This window comes from Octopus sinensis, linkage group LG5 (genome assembly GCF_006345805.1).
Source record: "Octopus sinensis linkage group LG5, ASM634580v1, whole genome shotgun sequence".
NCBI classification, from domain to species: Eukaryota; Metazoa; Mollusca; class Cephalopoda; order Octopoda; family Octopodidae; genus Octopus; species Octopus sinensis.
Genome location: NC_043001.1, coordinates 26,881,452 through 26,901,209, shown reverse-complemented (window position 1 = coordinate 26,901,209; position 19,758 = coordinate 26,881,452). Strand labels below are relative to the sequence as shown.

At 38.4% G+C, this 19,758-nt stretch overlaps 1 protein-coding gene across 1 annotated transcript; it reads left to right on the top strand.

Moving 5' to 3' along the window:
- The first annotated feature begins 2,000 nt into the window (after positions 1-2,000).
- On the top strand, positions 2,001-19,483 carry LOC115211939 (G2/mitotic-specific cyclin-B3). Its single transcript, XM_029780693.2, has 10 exons — positions 2,001-2,295; positions 2,921-3,031; positions 3,133-3,335; positions 8,335-8,380; positions 11,415-11,510; positions 14,968-15,201; positions 16,721-16,876; positions 17,136-17,282; positions 17,373-17,503; positions 18,806-19,483. Exons 1-10 carry the CDS (start codon positions 2,212-2,214, stop codon positions 18,858-18,860), a joined length of 1,263 nt encoding a protein of 420 aa, XP_029636553.1. The 5' UTR covers positions 2,001-2,211; the 3' UTR covers positions 18,861-19,483.
- The last annotated feature ends 275 nt before the right edge of the window (positions 19,484-19,758 follow it).

Below are 19,758 nucleotides of genomic sequence, written 5' to 3'. Positions count from 1 at the left end.
AAACGTTGCCGAGTAATAGGCTATTCTTTTGTTAAATACACTATTAAGTTTCAAATGAATCTGAATTTGTTTCTCGCAGTAAACAATATATTTACAATAGTCAGAGAAACCTGGTGGTGCATGTAATACGTTAGTAATTAGCAGGTTTTCGGAGATAATTACATTAACTTTATGTCAGCCCTGATTAAGCGTATATATGATTAAAAGCAATCTGATTGCGACCGCCCCACCTTTTTTTTTCTTTGCAAGCCTAGCTTAACAAAAAGTACATAATCCAATGCACTCATCTTTCTTTTTTCTCTCAGTTCAATAAGGTGTGATTTAAGGGAATGTTGGACAGACTTACGATCAAAGACAATCTAACCAACTTATCCAGTGTCCTTCCTTTTTAAGACTGTTGGTTGTGATATGAAGGAGATTTGGCTACTATCTTTAGCAGACTCCTTAGTTGGTTCGTGCCCCTCCCCAAAATCCTTTAGTTGTCTTATGCATTAGAATGTCGTAAGAGAAATTTAATGTTCTGCTACGTGTGTTTCCTATTTCTTTACTACCCACAAGGGGACAAACAAGGACAGACAAACGGATTAAGTCGATTATATCGACCCCAGTGCGTAACTGGTACTTATTTAATCGACCCCGAAAGGATGAAAGGCAAAGTCGACCTCGGCGGAATTCGAACTCAGAACGTAGCTGCCAGCTCGCCGCCTTTGCTACCTATGTTTCCTAAGATCATTAGCAGCAATGTGAAATAGGCTTTTATTTTTGACGTTTTATTTTCAATTGCTCAGTCTGGAGGAAGGGGCGCTATCCATGACTTTTCCAGGCTGTCCGAAGCCGGCGAGTACGATGCTGTTAATCTTCCGTTTAACCTGTGAACAACGGATCTTTTCGGTTTCATAAACCAGATATAGTGATTGAAATCATTAGTTTTAGACGCAAGTGTGGCTGTGCGCAACCACGTAGCTTCGGATCAGTTCTACCGCGCGGCATCTTTGGCAAATGTATCCTGCTATAGCCCCGAGCCAACCAATGCCTTGTGAGTGAATTTGGTAGACGGAAAATGTGTGGAAGCCTGTTGTATATCTGTATATATATATATCACCGTGACCGACCAGGCTATCAGATGTTGTTACACATCGCCGGTCACAATGCGCTTCGCATTGTTTTAGCCTTTAAATGACGCCAACCCGCTGGCTAAGCGAGCAGGTCAACAGAAGAAAGAGTGAGAGAAAGTTGTGGCGAAAGAGTACAGCAGGGATCGCCACCATCCCCTGTCGGAGCCTCGTGGAGCTTTAGGTGTTTTCGCTCAATAAACACTCACAGCGCCCGGTCTGGGAATCGAAACCGCGATCCTACGACCGCGAGTCCGCTGCCCTAACCACTGGACTATTGCGCCTCCGATATATGTGTGTGTGTGTGCGCATGCGAGTATCCTTGTGTTTGGTCGTCCCCACCACCGCTTGACAACTGGTGTTGGTTTGTTTACATCCCCGTGACTTAGCGGTTTAGCAAAAGACACCGATACAAGTACTACACTAAAAAAATAGTACTATTGTCGATTTGTGCGACTAAACCCTTCGAAGCGGTGCCCCAGCATGGCCGTAGTCAAATGACTGAAACATGTATAAGATGGAAGACTTCTATAAGAAAGATTCCAGTGGCTCGTCGTTCTGGGAAGTGCGGTGCCTATGGGATTGAACAGAATAAGGATGATAAGCGGAGGTAGTTAGCTGGGAGTGACAAAGAGGGAGAGAGGAGGAGGAGGAGAGAATATTGGTAGGCCAAGGCAGGGATATGTCTGCGAGTGATTTAATACTAATCAGAGGGGAAAAGAGAAGGGACAAGCACGATTGTGGGCCAGAGGCAAGAGTGAGTCTGTGAGTGATTTAAGAAACCTGCGAAAATTAGCATGATTTAAAAAAAAAAATAGGATTGAAAATAAAAAAGTGCGTAACGTCCGTGCATTTTTAAAAAAAAAAGAAATGACATAAAACTTTAAAGAATCAAAATTACGTTAGGAATAGGAAGCCTGAGTTATGTCCCTTAACGTATTTAAGTGATGGTGGGGGGAACTGGACCAATCAGCAAGCAGGAAATAAACGTACGAAATTCAAACGGTCCAGTCTCCTCAGTATATAAACAGTTTACTTGCTGTTCGTGTGTATTGTTGTATTTACATTTGATATATTTTATTTCCTTCAAATCTGAGACATGGCCACTCGCAAATTCAAAAGAGATATAGTTCCTCAAACCAAAAGGCCTTCTCTTCGATCTAAAAACGAAGCTCCTGTAAAGGTAAATATTATTTATATACCCGAAAGCATTCACATATACTCAGTGTCGAAATAAATTTGCAACTGCTTAAAAGCTTTATTATATTTTCTTTTTATTCATTTCAGTTGAAATTATTTTTGGTTTAAATGATGTTAATATTCATTGGTTAATATTTAATTTCAAGCCGATATTACAAATATAGTTTTTTGTTTTCCTTTTTTTCTTTTTTACTTGACCGTTGCAAGTTCATTATCTTCCTTTGAATGAAACCGTTTTTAAAAAATATTCCTTTATGAATTGCTAAGTTGGTCTCTCATTGGTTGTATAATTTCCTGTTTATTCAATAGCTTATACATTTTATTTTTATTTTTTGTCTCAGTTGAAATTCTGATGTTTTAAATATCATCTCGCGAATGTATTCCTGTAGCTAAATGTAAATTTTAATATTTGGCCCCGAATCAAATCATTCGACTTTGAAATCCGTCTTTTTAAGCCTAGCCTCTTTATTGTCATGAGGTAACGTTTGGGTGAAAGACGTCGTCTACAAATACCAAAGGATTGACTTTCGAATATTTTTATGCACGTAGTTAAAACTTTGTTCGTCTACATTAAAAAATTTTCTAAGTTTTCTTTATTTTATTTTTAGATTCATTGTGCTGCTGATAATTTAGGTCCCCTAAAACGCACCCGTTCAAAGACTGAAGTCACCCAAGGACCAGACCAGAAACGAAGAGCTGTATTTGGCGATATTACCAATGTAAGAGAAAATGCACCGACAATTTATTTCATAATTAATAATGAATACACATGAATTGTTATAATGGACAATTACATTTTCACTTTTTCTACCCCCTGCAGAAAAAGAAAAGTACGAAAATAATAGAAAAGGGAAGCAAATTGCCAGTTAAAAAACAAGGTGTAACTAAAATAACAAAATCTACAATCGTTTTGAAGCCAAAATGCAACCCAAAGCAAGAAGAACCGCAAATTGAAGAACTTACCAAGGCATTACAACCCATTGACTTGGCTCGAGATAACCCAGAATCTTCTCCAGTTATAATGTAAGTTCCCCTTATTAACATTTATAGGATCTAGTTTTTTATTGGCCAAATAAAAATGATCTATAGTTTAGCTCCAGGTCATTCTAGTCGTCTTGCCTTTTTATACATCTAGATCAGTGCTTTTCAAACTTTTTGCTGGAGCGGAACCCCAAGGAAACATTCCACTGGCTCGAGGAACCCCTGTGCAATAATTTAATAGTTTTATGCACACATATCTGCACAGGAGAATTAAAAATTACTGCCGATTTTAGCAGTTTTGTAACTTCTTGCGGAACCCTGGTTGAAAACCACTGATCTAGATAATGGTGTGTACTTCTTTTCTTAGATTTGAGGGAATTTAGCTGCTATGTCCAACAAGTTGAGAACTCCCTTGTTGGTTTGATAACCCCTGCAGTGATCTTGGAGAGAGGTTTCTGTCTGCATACCAGCATGGCAAATGGACATTAAATGATTTTTTTTTTTCCTACTCTTTTTCTTTGTCAACCCAAATCCTTATGTTTTTTGTTTTTTTTCAAACTGTCATGGTTTGGATGAGACTTGAGACTGTATTTGATCAGTTGCCCTTCTCGATGACAACATTTGTCTTTGCATATCAAACGATTATGCTGTGGGAAATAACTGTCACTGTTCCCTGTGTCTGTGCAAAGGCTCACGAGGATACACATCCACTCCCTCACTAATCGCAATTCTTCCTCGATAGCACTTTCCTACTACCTAGAACCAATTCACTTGCTTCCCATCCTTCATCCATTAGTATTTGCTCCTTCCTTACCACAGTGTCTCACCTTCATGCACTATGCCTACCTCTTCTCTGCCTACACCTGCAACCTACCTAACATCCTGTCATTAGTCTCCTGTCTACTGTATCATCATTACAAGTCTGCTGCTCTGTACTGTCAGTCATCTCCTTCCCCTCTAATTCATACGTTGGTGGTGATTACCTACTTCCCCTTCTTCATCCATTCACTATCTCTCAGATGCTCTTACTATTCAGCTGTAACATTCATCCACCTACTACTGATCCTCTCTCTCTCTTTACTCTTTTACTTGTTTCAGTCATTTGACTGTGGCCATGCTGGAGCACCGCCTTTAGTTGAGCAAATCGACCCCGGGACTTATTCTTTGTAAGCCCAGTATTTATTCTATTGGTCTCTTTTGCCGAACTACTAAGTGACGGGGACGTAAACACATCAGCATAGGTTGTCAAGCAATACTAGGGACACACACACACGCACACACGCGCGCGACAGGCTTCTTTCAGTTTCCGTCTACCAAATCCACTCACAAGGCATTGTTCGACCCGGGACTATAGCAGAAGACACTTGCCCAAGATGCCATGCAGTGGGACTGAACCCGGAACCATGTGGTTGGTAAGCAAGCTACTTACCACACACCCACTCCTGCGCCTCTCACTTCTGCCCACTTCATACCTTGAAGGTCCACCCTGTCACCTCAACACTTTTTATCACTACTCTCTCCCATCCTCTGTTCTAAAATATGAGTAGTCATGTAGCTCCTCTTTTTAACTCTCATCTCTTAACATAAAGCCACCCTCTCAGACTTTAGTCTTGCAAGTTGCAACCTCACTAGGATTGGTGGCATGAAAAAAAAGCACCCTGTACTCTGAAATGGTTGGCATTTGGAAGGGTATCCAGTTGTAGAAACTGCACCAAAGCAGATACTGGAGCCTGATGAATTTTTGAACCTATAGAATCCTGTCAAACCATCCAGCCCATTAAATTATGACATACACTTGTGCATGTGTATAGCAGGCTTTCATACAGTTTCCTTTTGCTTAAATTTAACTTGCATGTCATCCTGAAACCTTGTAAAAAAAAAAAAAAAAAAGACGAACGTATTAACTATGACTGCACCTATTGAATTAAAAATCCTGTTTTTTGTAAGGCTATATCAAACTAGTGCGAAGGCGGCGAGCTGGCAGAAACGTTACTACACCGGGTGTAGCTGTATTTCGTCCGTCGTTACGTTCCGAGTTCAATTTCCGCCGAGGTCGACTTTGCCTTGCATCATTTCGGTGTCGATAAATTAAGTACCAATTACGCACTGGGGTCGATGTAATCGACTTAATCCGATTGTCTATCCTTGTTTGTCCCCTCTGTGTTTAACCCCTTGTGGGTAGTAAAGAAATATATATCAAACTAATGCAAGTGAAAAGAATTTGATTTAAAGTTGTAAATGCTTGGAGAATGTATTTCATATTTAGCTGGACTTGGATCACTGCAAGTTTAAATGAATGCCAGTAATAGTAGCCTTGTGCATATTTGAGCATTAGATGCAAGCATAGCTGTGTGGTTAAATTCACTTTTTACTCATGTGGGTTTGGGTTTAGTCTGGCACCATGGTCAAGTGTCTTCTATATTCCTGGGCTGACTTGAGTAGATTTGGTGGATGGCAACTGAAAGGAGCCCATCATGATTGTGTGTTTACTCGCTGGTTGTAAACGATGGCTTTACTGACAGTGTTGTCTGCTGCAATAGTATGGCCAATTTTCTTGACACATTTTGTGCAATCTGTGTAAGCAAAAGGTTTATTCATACAGTGTTGTTTTCAGTTCTTAACGTAATGTCTGGGAGATAATTACCTCACTTGGTAATAAGTGGGGTTTGGCAACAAGAAGGGAATTTAGCTGCAGAAAACTCAACCCAACATACTTTTGTCTGACTTACGCAAATATGGAAAAGTAGACACTAAAATGACTTTACTTACATTCCAGCTAAAATGTGAATCAGATAATATATTTTGCTTCTTTGCAATTACATGTAGAATTTTTTTTAGATATTATCTTAGTGATTAAGGTGTTTTCCTTTTTTTTCTTTTTTTTAAAATGTTTCTCTCAAATCAAATTTAGAAAGGTATTTATAACTTTTCAGTAGCTAATTCTTTCTGATGCTTAGTTCTATGGTAGATCTATGGATTATTTAATTTCACAAAGTTGCTGCTGATTAGTGAATTTTACCATACTTCATAACTTGCATCTATCCAAGTAAAGGACTTAGTTTTTTTTTTTTTTTTTTTGATTCAGGTATGTTGCTCATCAATACCATGTAAAATGCCAGTCTCTCAACTAGTTCTGAATTTTGACTGAGCCATCTGTAGTTTGCTCAATCTCAAGTGGGATAAAATAATTTTAGTTGTATACTTCAATCACTTTTGTGAAATCTTTCTCTCTCCAGTTTCTGAAGTTTCCCTCTCCCCCTAACTCTCCCCCATGTATGTATCTACATACACACAAATATATTTCTAAACAAGGTTGTTAAAGATAACATTTTTTGAAAATTTCTGCAAAGTTGTAAGTTTATTATGAATCTCTGTTCTTCAAATTTCTCTTAAACTTAAAGATAAATATTTTTTTTCTGTTAAAGTTTAATAAGTGACTTCACAGTAAGCATCACCATCTATCTAACATTATTTTTACCATGATCTCTTGCCCAGTACACAAGTAATCTAGACAACTCGCAGATGCTGTCCTTCTCGGTTTCCACCATTCAGTCATTTCAATAAATAGTTGAATGGTTATTTTATTACAGCTATTTTAAAATTCGTTTTATCATTGAGTAATCTTTTATAAGTGAAGTATGTTGAGCAAACAGTGCAGTGGCAGCATTCTATCACTGTGTTTTTACCGTTTCTGTCACTGAGTATACTTCCCACTTTTTGCTATTTCACTCTGTATCTTTTGAAAGAAGTAAGAACGGGATGGAGGTAATTCAGAGAACTGTTACCTCTGTTGGCCATGAAAGGTTTCATCATCATCGTCGTTTAGCGTCTGCTTTCCATGCTGGCATGGGTTGGACAGTTCAACTGGGGTCTGGTAAGCCAGAAGGCTGCACCAGGCCTAGTCTAATCTGGCAATGTTTCTACGGCTGGATGCCCTTCCTAACGCCAACCACTCCGTGAGTGTTGTGGGTGCTTTTTACGTGCCACCGGCACAGGTGCCAGACGAGGCTGGCAAATGGCCACGATCAGATGGTGCTTCCAAATGACAGGAAGATTGTATGAAGCATGTATACAGACAGCAATTCTACATGATAGTGAGACATGGTCCCTGAATGCCGGGGACATGCAAAATTTAGAGAGGAATGAGGCTAGTATGCTCCACTGGATGTATAATGTAAGTGCTAGTTTTTTGAGAGAAAAGTTGGGCATAAGAGGAATTAATTGCTGTGTGCAAAAGATGACTGTTCATGGGATGCAGATGGATGCTGACAGCTTCATAAAGAAATGCCAGTCTCTCAAAGTAGATGAAACATGAAGACATGGGTTGAAGTACTGAAGAACGACCTCAGGATGTTGAACCCTTCATGTGAGATGACAAAGGACCGAAATGCCTGATGCCTTGCTGTACTCGAGACCCATACCCTGCAGCAGAAATCTTAAGACCAGTCTCTCAAATGTAAAGTACTCATGGCATGCCATATAAAAGCACTCAGGATGCTCTGTAAAGTGATTGGCATTAAGAAGGGCATCCAGCCATAGAAATCATGCCAAAGAGTCTGATGCAGCTCCCCTTCTTGCCAGTTCTGGTCAAACTGTCCAACTTGCCAGCATGGACAATGAATGTTAAATGATGATGGTGATATTTTCAATGGAAAGAAAATTATGAATCCCTATTGAAATTTCTCTTAACACTTATGAATATTCTTTTTTTTTTTTCTATTGAATTTTATTAAGTTACTTTATTTACTGTGTTCACTCATAGTCACTTGTATGCTCTCAGAGATGGAATCTATCCAAGATTTTTGCTGATCAATTTGCTATACCAAGGGGATCTATCAAATATTTTTGTACTTCATTTTTTTCCTGTATTGCTGTGAATTAAAATATTTTGGAAATAAAACAAGTGAATCCCTAGTAAATTAAGCAAATTTTTAATGCTTAGATATCTAAAATTGCTTTTTTTATATTATACTTTGTTTTGTAGAAATGGTAACTTATTAGATATTTATTTTATTTTTTTTTTAATTATATTTTATTCTAGAGTTGATCTAGAGCCACCTAAAGTTGAAGAACCAGAAGTACCAAAGGTAAACTTTAGATCATTTAAAAAAATTTTTTCTCTGTGCAGATATAGCTTTGCCATTCATTTGTGAGGCTTACAATTTCCCTAAACCCATTATAGTCTTGTTTTAAAATGCAATTGCTATTCATATGGGAACCTCATTGCATTGCTTTTTATACATAAGTAGCAAGCAACAATCACTCCAGATGAATACATGTCCTTAACATATCTATAACCACATCTTGAAGAGTGTCCTTTCTCTTTAGAACTAGAAAACATTTCAGCCTTAATTACTGACCCACTACAATTCATGGCTGAGATCAACAAAGGAGTATAAGCTCTTACATCTGGGACAGCACTACTGCTACTCAGACATGACTTCCACTGGAGAAAAGCCACTTAACTAACTACAAACATGCTCCAGCTTCTGGTCCGCTGACATTGTCTTATCTCTACCTTTTCGTGCCGGTGGCATGTAAAAGCACCCACTACACTCTCAGAGTGGTTGGCGTTAGGAAGGGCATCCAGCTGTAGAAACTCTGCCAGATCAAGACTGGAGCCTGGTGCAGCCATCTGGTTCGCCAGCCCACAGTCAAAATCGTCCAACCCATGCTAGCATGGAAAGTGGACGTTAAACGGCGATAATATTACAGTATCCTCTTTTCTTTGGAGATGGTTACTCTCATGTTCCTTCCACTCAGGCACACTTCATCTTTTCTCATTACCTATTTTATGTTCAAGTCCCACACTACTATTCTCAATCCTTTCAGAATGTCAGCCTTTTGGAACTCCTTCTCTGGTCATATCCCTTCTGCAATTGCCAATTTTCAGCAGTCTAAGCAGAATATTAACTACATCAATTTCATCAGCTCTCCAGGTCTGTGAATACTAAGAGCACTACTTTCTTTCAGACCTTGCAAGTAGTGAAAGAAAAATCTAACTTTACAACTTCTGCTGTGTTTTTCTCTGCCATCAGTACAGTTTTTATTTTTCATTGAAAGTGCATGACAATTTTTACTAAGTACCCATTGATTTATCTGGCTGTATTAGTACAGTTAAATTTGTGAAAATGCCCTCTCAACTCGTACATTTACTTTCATGCAAATTAACAGATCCAGTGGATCATTACTTTTTCTTAAGCTTCTGTAGGTCTATATTCAAGACTTTGTCTCTCTACCATGCATTGTATTTCCTACACCTGCTTTTGTATGAAAAAAAAAAATATATTGTCGTCTACAGAAGGAAGTTTTAATTTCTTCTGTTTTCACTTTGCTTTTGCAACATCTACTCTACACTAAGGTAATAAACTTTCAACTATTTCTAGTGAGCTGTCTGTAGTTTATGGGACTTGTTTGTGGAGGCGCAATGGCCCAGTGGTTAGGGCAGCGGACTCACGGTTTCGATTCCCAGACCGGGCGTTGTGAGTGTTTATTGAGCGAAAACACCTAAAGCTCCACGAGGCTCCGGCAGGAGACGGTGGTGATCCCTGCTGTACTCTTTCACCACAACTTTCTCTTACTCTTACTTCCTGTTTCTGTTGTACCTGTACTTCAAAGGGCCGGCCTTGTCACTCTCTCTGTCACGCTGAATATCCCCGAGAACTACGTTAAGGGTACACGTGTCTGGAGTGCTCAGTCACTTACACATTAATTTCACGAGCAGGCTGTTCCGTTGATTCGGATCAACTGGAACCCTCGTCGTCATAACCGACGGAGTGCTTCCACTATGGGACTTGTTTAACGTGTTTTCCATTTTGGTATGAGTTGGACAATTTGACAGGGTTTGGCAAGCCACAAGGCTGCATCAAATTCCATTGTCAGCTTTGGTATGGTTTCTTATTTCTTTATTGCCCACAAGGGGCTAAACACAGGGGACAAACAAGTACAGACAAATGGATTAAGTCAATTACATCGACCTCAGTGCGTAACTGGTACTTAATTTATTGACCCCGAAAGGATGAAAAGCAAAGTTGACCTCGTTGAAATTTGAACTCAGAACGTAACGGCAGATGAAATACTGCTAAGCATTTCACCTGGTGCGCTGATGTTTCTGCCAGCTCGCCTTTGGTATGGTTTCTACAGCCAAATGCCCTTCCTAGTGTCAACCACTTTAGTGTGTATTGGGCACTTTTGTGCCACCAGTAGTAACTCCCTTGACTAAATGGAGGGCAGGGTGGCATAAAATTGGGCACTGAGAAGCTAGTCATCACCATTTAATGTCCATCTTCCATGCTAGAATGGGTCATATGGTTTGGCAGGAGCTGGCAAGCCAGAACGCTGCGCCAGGCTTTTTATGTGGTGCTGGTGCTTTAAAGTATAAAAGGAATAAGCACAGGACCTTGTTGTAGTGGAGATATATGGCTAACGTGCATTATACAAGGGTGTGTAGCTCAGGAGACAATGAAGATGATAATGTTGGGGTACAAGGGGTGGGGGTGCATAAGAAAGGAAACAAATAGTGGATTGAGGTGGGAGTGGTATTTGCTGCTAATAAGGCGGCAAGCTGGCAGAAACGTTAGCACGCCAGGCGAAATGCGTAGCCGTATTTCGTCTGCCGTTATGTTCTGAGTTCAAATTCCGCCGAGGTCAACTTTGCCTTTCATCCTTTCGGGGTCGATTAAACAAGTACCAGTTACGCACTGGGGTCGATATAATCGACTTAATCCCTTTGTCTGTCCTTGTTTGTCCCCTCTGTGTTTAGCCCCTTGTGGGTAATAAAGAAATAGGTATTTGCTGCTAATTATTTGTGTATTTTAGCATCTCTAAATGTTTCCTTTTTGTCAGTCTGCTAGAACTCTGCCTTGTGCCTGTTTGCATGTTCATTCTATCAACTACAATGGTATGCAAAAATACATGCTATTAAATTCTTTCTTACTTTTTCTCAGATAGTACTCTGAGTTTGGCACTTTCAGACTCAGTAAGCAGACTTTTAGACCTTTTTAATTTCTTTTTTTTTTTTCTAAATTTACAGTTCACTGACATTCTGCTATTTAGGTTTAAAAAGAATTCGTACATACTAACTATAGTAGTAGTAGTAGATATTTATATTTATTTTAATAGGTTGATTATGATGCTTTTGATAAAGAACATATGAAAGATCCTTTCTGGGAAGCTATATATGCTAAAGATATTTTTGATTACTATCAAGAACAAGAGGTAAGACTAACTTTTCTTTTTTTTTTATTTCCTTTTTATTAATCAATTTACACAAAGATTTAGCTGTCTTCATACACTGTAAATTCTTAAAGTGATTAACAGATTTGCTTTTATGAACTATTACTTCCAGTCCAGATTCTCTACACTATATTTTAGTTGAAGGCTGGCAGCAGCCTTGTACTTCAAATCTTTATATATAAAAGTAAGGTTGTGTGCTGCCTGTCTCCTACGATTTAGATTCCTAACATTTTGCGGTGCAGTTTAACCAAAAGTATCTTACAGTCGTGATTCATATTGAGCCCTTCTGGGTATTATCGCGCGTCTACGATGAGTCTACGATTAAAAAAAAATTTACCATCAATTTTTCCCATTTTTAATGCTTTTTTGTCATATATAAGGGAAGTAACTCTCTAAAAATTTATTAAATCTTAATGTAAAAAGCTACAGTAACATGCCCACCTTTGTGGTTAGCCATATTGAGATGGCTATTATACTTTACATCTCTAAAAATGCTTATATAGTTATTTCCCTTACAAACCCGAGCAACGCCGGGCGATACTGCTAGTACTGAATAAAACAACTTTCAGCAGCTAATTCTTGTCACAACAATTTAATTAAAGCTCAACCAGGAAATGCACTAGGATTTGGCTTTCACCAGTGAAGTAAAATAGCACTTCATTTGATACGAGCACAAAATGGACACAATGGAAAATTATATTACTCTTTTACTTGTTTCCGTCATTTGACTGTGGCCATACTGGAACACCACCTTTAGTCAAGCAAATCGAACCCAGGACTTATTCTTTGTAAGCCTAGTACTTATTCTATTGGTCTCTTGCCAAACCGCAAAGTTACGGAGACGTAAACACACCACCATCGGTTGTCAAGTGATGTTGGGACACACACATACATATATACGACGGGCTTCTTTCAGTTTCCGTCTATCAAATCCACTCAAAGGCTTTGGTCAGCCCGAGGCTATAGTAGAAGACACTCACCCAAGGTGCCATGCAGTGGGACTGAACCCGGAACCATGTGATTGGTAAGCAAGCTACTTACCACACAGCCACTCCTTCATAATTTTCTTGCTGAGTTTTCAGACTCTCTCATTTATTTTACCTGAAGGTCCATTAACTGTTTAGAATTGGTGTTTCTGTGACTTCAACAAGTATCCTTTTATAATGTAATGAACATGCTACGTCTTTCTGCAGAACTCTTGTTTGCTCCAATCAAAAATCTCTTGATCTAAAATACTTTGGCTCTTGTATGTGGCTATACTTGCTCTGATCAATAAGTATCCAGACAGTTGCCATAGTAACTGAGCTAAAGCATGCAGAGTGAAGACATTTGGCACAGATTGACTTTAAACTCTGTTATGCTACCAGAAAAACAGTAACATGACATTTAGAGGTGATTCACTCCATGTGATTAGATCTCGCCTTACAAGAAGTCTCATAACTAAAAGCATTGCTTGCTCATGTGTCATTCTTTACCTGGATGGTTCTGCTTGCCAATGTGTCGTTCTTTACGTGGATGGCTCTCTGAACATTACTTGCCCACGTGTCATTCTTTACCTGGATAGCTCTCTGAACATTGCTTGCCAATGTGTCATTCTTTACCTGGATGGTTCTGCTTGCCAATGTGTCGTTCTTTACCTAGATGGCTCTCTGAACATAGCTTGCCCACGTGTCATTCTTTACCTGGATAGCTCTCTGAACATTGCTTGCCAATGTGTCATTCTTTACCTGGATGGTTCTGCTTGCCATATCTTTCAGATCAACTATGTACTTGTTTATATTGTGTTGAGTTAAACGTTTTGCAATATTTTAGTAACTTATTTGCTTTAATCAAGTTGCAACAAAAGCAGCCTTGCATCCAAAGGCCATCATGTTGCACTGTCTGAATCCACCTTTCTACTTTCTACTACTTGTGTGATCCCAGCTCATTGCCTCCACCTCCTCTTGGTTGAAGTGTTGCAAGCACAGGAAGTGTGCCATGGATTGGAACAAGTAATAATCCAAGGGAGTTCAGTCTGGACTATATATTGCATGTGGCATCAGATCAATTCCCTCAATTTCTTGTAGTTTATTCTGGGTCACTAAAGCAGTATGAGGTGTTGCATTGTTTTGCTGCAGAAGAACTAGCTTTCTATTAATGAATGTTGGGTATTGCCACACAATGGCTTACATCTGCTCCAGCTGTTTGGAATACAGGTTGGTATCAATGGTTTGACCATCTCAAACGCACTCGTAGAGAATCATCCCCTCATAATTCCACCTGGTACAAAGCATCACCTTGTGTTCAAAACATCCACCTTTGTTAAAAGGGCCTGGAAGCTAGCCCTTGCTTAACCGCTACGCGTTAGGATTGCAGAAAAATATATCCCTCAGATAATCACTTGTTCCAATCCATGGCCAACTCGCAGAATATAAGACCCTTACTTCTGGCTGTAAGTTTTATGTAACTGCTTTCAGCTGCCAGGGTAGCATGCTACCACTATGGTGTTGTTACCCATCTGCTGCAAATAGCTGAAAGGTAGATAAGTTTAACATTCCATTCATCTATCTTAGAGAATTTCTCAGTGATATAATTAAAAACTGGTTCTCAAAGGTATATGTCCATCCCATACCAGCATGGGAAATGTACGGTAAATGATGTAACAACAGATATATTAGATAATGTAAGACACACAGGGATGATGCTAAAGACCAAACAAGATGGTATGAGATGATGTGACTGCCCTACATAATTGGTGATGTATCATATACAATTTTCATAAGTTTGTGCTAAGATAGGCGTAGGAGTGGCTGTATGGTAAATAGCTTGCTTACCAACCACATGGTTCCAGGTCAGTCTCATTGCATGGCACCTTGGGCAAGTGTCTTCTACTATAGCCTCGGGCCGACTAAAGCCTTGTGAGTGGATTTGGTAGACGGAAACTGAAAGAAGCCCACTGTGTGTGTGTATGTATGCATGCATGCATGCATGTTTGTTTGTCCCTCCCTCTCCACCCCAACATTGCTTGACAACCGATGCTGGTGTTTGTGTCCCAGTAACTTAGCTGTTCGGCAAAAGAGACCAATAGAATAAGTCCTGGGGTTGAATTGCTCAACTAAAGGCGGTGCTCCAGCATGGCCACAGTCAAATGACTGAACCAAGTAAAAGAGAGAGTGTGATATTTTGGCTTGATTTCAATATATTAGTAACAATTATTATGCCTAGCAGACTTATGCTCATCCAGCTCTCTAACTTGTGACACTTGGGCTCCTATTTGTAATACAAATAAACATTGGGCAATTTCTTTTTATATGTTTCAAAATATAAAGGCATATTTTATGTGCTGGCAAATAAAGTTTGTATTTTTTCTATGTCAATGTATGTCATGCTTCCAAAATTTTACCCGTTTACAACAATTTTAATGCTTAATTTATGTGCTTTTGATTTCAAATTTTTATAGTGCAATTATGCTGTACCAGATTACATGTCCAGCAAACAAAATGATATTACAAGTGAAATGAGAAGCATTCTTATGGACTGGTTGGTTGAAGTTCAGACCAGCTTTGAATTACATCATGAAACACTCTACCTTGCTGTCAAGCTTGTTGATATGTATCTCTCTAAAGTCGCTATCAAACGTGCGCATCTTCAACTTGTGGGGACTGCTGCAATGTTTATTGCCTGTAAATATGATGTAAGTGTGTTTTAAATATGTCTAACATGTGCAGCATGTTGGGAGCTATTTGACTTGAATTTTCTTATACCTTCCTTTTCAAAACCTGCTCCCATATCTTGTTTTTAGTTTACTATTTTAGTCCACTTGCCACTCTTGTTTAGCAGATTGAATCTCCATTCAGGCATATTTTTTCTTATACCTCACTGTCTTAAAAAGAATGCATTGGATAATTTAGTTCTAGATACACTGTTGTGACTGGATACTCATGGATAGAATATCTTGGAATACCTGACCAATCACAGCTGCTGGGACTAAACTCTTTTAACCCTTTTGATACCAACCCAGCTGAAACTGGCTCTGGCTCTGAGTACAAATGTCTTGTTTTCATAAATTTTGAATTAAAATCTTCCACGAAACCTTAGTCACAATTTATGTTCCTAACACTAGCTAAACTGTTATTTTACTAAATTCTTTGTTATATTTAAAGTAATTGAAAGAAACACAGAGCATCTCAAAATAAATACGGTAACGAAAGGGTTAATTCTTTTTCAGTACCTTCTATAAAATCAGTCGCAGGTACAACACCAATTTTCTGTACACTGATGGTCTGAGACTGATAATCCTCACTAATTTATTCTAATTATAGGTACATGAATTTCATTTAATCATTCAAGTACATTTTAGTGTGTTAACAAGGTGACTGCCCCTATTTTGGTAAAATCAATAATCTGGAAAGAAAGGTTTTGGAAACTTGATGTTCATCATCATCATCATCTTTGTTTAGCATCCGCTTTCCATGCTTGCATGGGTTGGACGGTTCAACCGGTGTCTGGGAAACCAGAAGGCTGCACCAGGCCCAGTCTGATCTGGCAATGTTTCTACGGCTGGATGCCCTTCCTAACGCCAACCACTCCGTGAGTGTAGTGGGTGCTTTTTACGTGCCACCGGCACGGGGGTCAGGCGAGGCTGGCAATGGCCACAATCGGATGGTGCTTTTTATGTGCCACCGGCACGAGGCCAGTTGGGGCGGCTCTGGCAATGGCCACAATCGGATGGTTCTCTTACGTACCACCGGCACTGGTATCAGCTGCAATTTCCATTGATGTTGATCGATTTCGATTTTCACTTGCCTCAACAGGTCTTCACAAGTAGAGTTTTGTGTCTCAAGAAAGGAAGGTATGCATAAGTGGACTTGTTACATCCCATTTAGAGGCCACGGGTTATGGTCTCACTTGTCCTGCCGGGTCTTCTCACGCACAGCATACTTCCAAAGGTCTCGGTCTCTAGTCATTTCCTCAGTGAGACCTAAAGTTCGAAGGTCATGCTTCACCACCTCATCTCAGGAAGCAGCCCTAAAACAGTTCACCTTTTCCTGTCCTGTGGTTTAACGAATGTAGTTGTCATGAGGAAGGCATTAAGCAAATAGACTGTGTGTGTGTCTGTATGGGGCTGATGAAACACATTGTCATGTGTTAACTGTAGAATATATTTTGAATCTAATTCAAGACAATTTTTTTTTTTTTCTTTTTCTCAAAAGGAACGCATTCTTCCACAATGTGATGATTTCTTATATATGTGTGACAATGCTTATTCAATGGAGAAACTATTTGATATGGAGAAGAAAATTTTTGTCGCTGTGGACTTTCGATTGGGTATCCCGCTCTCTTATCGATTTCTTCGGCGCTATTGTAAGGTAAGTTACTGCTAGATGTTTTCTTTTGTCTGTCCTACCATTCGATTTTATCATATTTTCTTATTTTTGTAAATTTTTAATGTCCTCTTTTTTTGTATAATCATTCGCTCATCTGACCCCAAAATCAGATTGTATTGTCCCTTCTTTGTTGGCCCCTTGTGGGTAATAAAAATCAAAGTTACTGCTAGATGTTTTCTTTTATAATTTCCTCTTTTTTTTCTCTCCCGTCTTCTCATATGTGATCTATTAAACATTGTAGGTTGCTAATTTTGAAACCAAAACGCTGACACTAGCTCGTTACATACTTGAATTATCACTTCTGGACTACAATTTTGCTTGTGACAAAGAGTCTTTGAAGGCAGCTGGTTGTTTGTGGTTGGCATTAAAGATGGAGGCTCTTGAGTGGGTAAGTTACCATATATCTTTTTCAAGATTTATTTTGTTTGTTTATTTTTTTGGACTACATAATTTTTTTAAAATTTCATCTAAATTGCAGAATGCTATGCTAACTCATCACTCTGGTTATTCTGAAGAAGAAGCAAAGAAAATGGCTAAGAAGCTTAATTATATGTTGTTACATCCTTCATTCAATGCAGTCAATGAAGTTTATAATAAATATTCAAATCAGTAAGTTTCTTTTTTTTCTTTTTGTAACTGAGTGGAAGAGATATTTACTTTGTACACAATCTTGTTTAAAGGGAGTGTCTATTCTAATATTTAAAACTGATTTTCTTCATTTAACTTAATAATTTTATATCCACTTTTCCATGCTGACATTGATCAGTTGGATCTTAACATAATGTCATTTGATTTGCAATGGCAACACAGAAAACCAGTCAACTTAGTGACTGGCACACAAGAATGTTTGTGGTTAGATCATTCTTTCTACTCAATCTTTTCTTATTCAGTGTACTGTCTTCCTGGATAGGTAGCTTGCAATGCAGTTTTCCAAGTCCATATCCTGTTTGTACAATTTGTTTTTGGCATAGTTTCTATGGCTACATGCCTTTCCCTAATTTCTTATTTCTTTATTGCCCACAAGGGGCTAAACGTAGAGGGGACAAAGGACAGACAAACGGATTAAGTCGATTACATTGACCCTAGTGCGTAACTGATACTTAACTTATCAACCCCGAAAGGTTAAAGGCAAAGCCGACCTCGACGGAATTTGAACTCAGAACGTAGCAGCAGACGAAATACCAGTAAGCATTTCGCCTGGCGTGCTAACGTTTCTGCCACCTCATTGCCTTTCTCTAATTTCTGGCAAATCAAGACCACATTTCAGTCTTTCCAATGTTTCACACCTACTCTATGATGTGGGGTAGTCATGTAACTCCTCTAGCAAGACACTTGTGTTTGTTCCTCTATCAATTATGATGACAACAGGGTACATTTTATTGTGCCTCTAACATATATTTTTTAACTGGCTGTCGTCTTGGCTGTGTGGTTTAGTATTTTGGATTCAAATACGCTGCATAGCACTTTGGATAAGTGACTTTTAGCCTAGCATTGATCATTACTGCATTTCCATCTACTTAAATTCCATTACCATTCGGTGGCACATAAAAAGCACCATCCAATCGTGGCCGTTTGTCAACCTCGCCCAGCCCCCGTGCCGGTGGCACGTAAAAAGCACCCACTACACTCACAGAGTGGTTGGCGTTAGGAAGGGCATCCAGCCGTAGAAACATTGCCAGATCAGACTGAGGCTTTAGTAGAAGACAGCTGCCCAATGGGGCTGAACCCGGAACCATGTGGTTGGGGAGCAAGCTTCTTACTGCACAAGCATGCCTGTGTCTATGGAAGATACTTTATGATTGGAAAATTAAAAAAAATTTGTGTGCAATATTTTTAGGATTTGTGTGTTTGTAGTGTTTTATATATATATATATATTGTTTTATTATATATATTATATTTTTATTTTCCAGAGTTTTCATGGAAGTAGCAGAAATTCCTAAATTGTCAATGGCACAACTAGATTAATCATGTTGCCTCATCTGAAAAGTGTAAATATAGAATATGCACAGAAACCACCTAAACATCACAGAAAATACTGATACATTTCTGATTATGAATGATTAATTGCCTGAAAATGCTGAGTGTTTGTGGTTGGTGACAGGTTCTAACAGAAGCTGTATTTTTATTTTACTGTACAAAATTTCATTAAGACCGATATTTTGGCATTTTGACTTTTTTAAATTTCCGAACTATATCTTACCTGAAAGGTGACGAATTATTTAATTTTGGCTGTGTTTTTAAAAAATTTCTTTTGTAGTACATGTATGAGTATTATCTGAAATCAGCAAAATACTGGAGAAATTCAGCTAAATTAAAGGGGGATTCTAATATAAACAAAAAAAATTGTTTCAGCTTTTTTTTTTTTTTTTTTTTTTCAACATCTTTAATTTTTTTATAGAAATATAGTGACTTTGAAAGTTTCGAAATTATTTTCTTTTAATAAACCAGTTTACTCAAAGTTCATTTTTTTTTACCCCCGTTAAATATAACTATTACGAAAGCATATTAGTGTTTAGAATAAGGAATTTGAAATAACTACTTTTTAGAATTTAGTATAAAGTGTCTATAAATAAAATATAATTCACATTTATGGTGTCGAACTATTTCTTTCACAACTGTCATTCAGTAGTTAATCAGATTCTAATGGTCCTAGATATTTTAATTAGCTCAACACAGAAAAATAGTATCTTTTGTTTAAGTTTTAGTGTTTATCCTATTGAATGACAACTCATATAGTTGTCTCTTTTGATTAAAGAATGCAAGTCAGAATGGATCAGTGAATTGGAAACCTTGTTAATTTTTAACAAAAGTATGATTTGTAAATCATTCAGATTGTTGTTTTTCCAAAGTATTAAGCTATCAA

Excerpts from the sequence above, each read along its gene's own strand:
- LOC115211939 (XM_029780693.2), top strand. The coding sequence starts at position 2,212 with ATGGCCACTCGCAAATTCAAAAGAGATATAGTTCCTCAAACCAAAAGG. Across the intron at positions 11,511-14,967 it reads ATTACTATCAAGAACAAGAG|TGCAATTATGCTGTACCAGA; the intron begins GTAAGACTAACT and ends AAATTTTTATAG. Across the intron at positions 17,283-17,372 it reads AGATGGAGGCTCTTGAGTGG|AATGCTATGCTAACTCATCA; the intron begins GTAAGTTACCAT and ends TCTAAATTGCAG.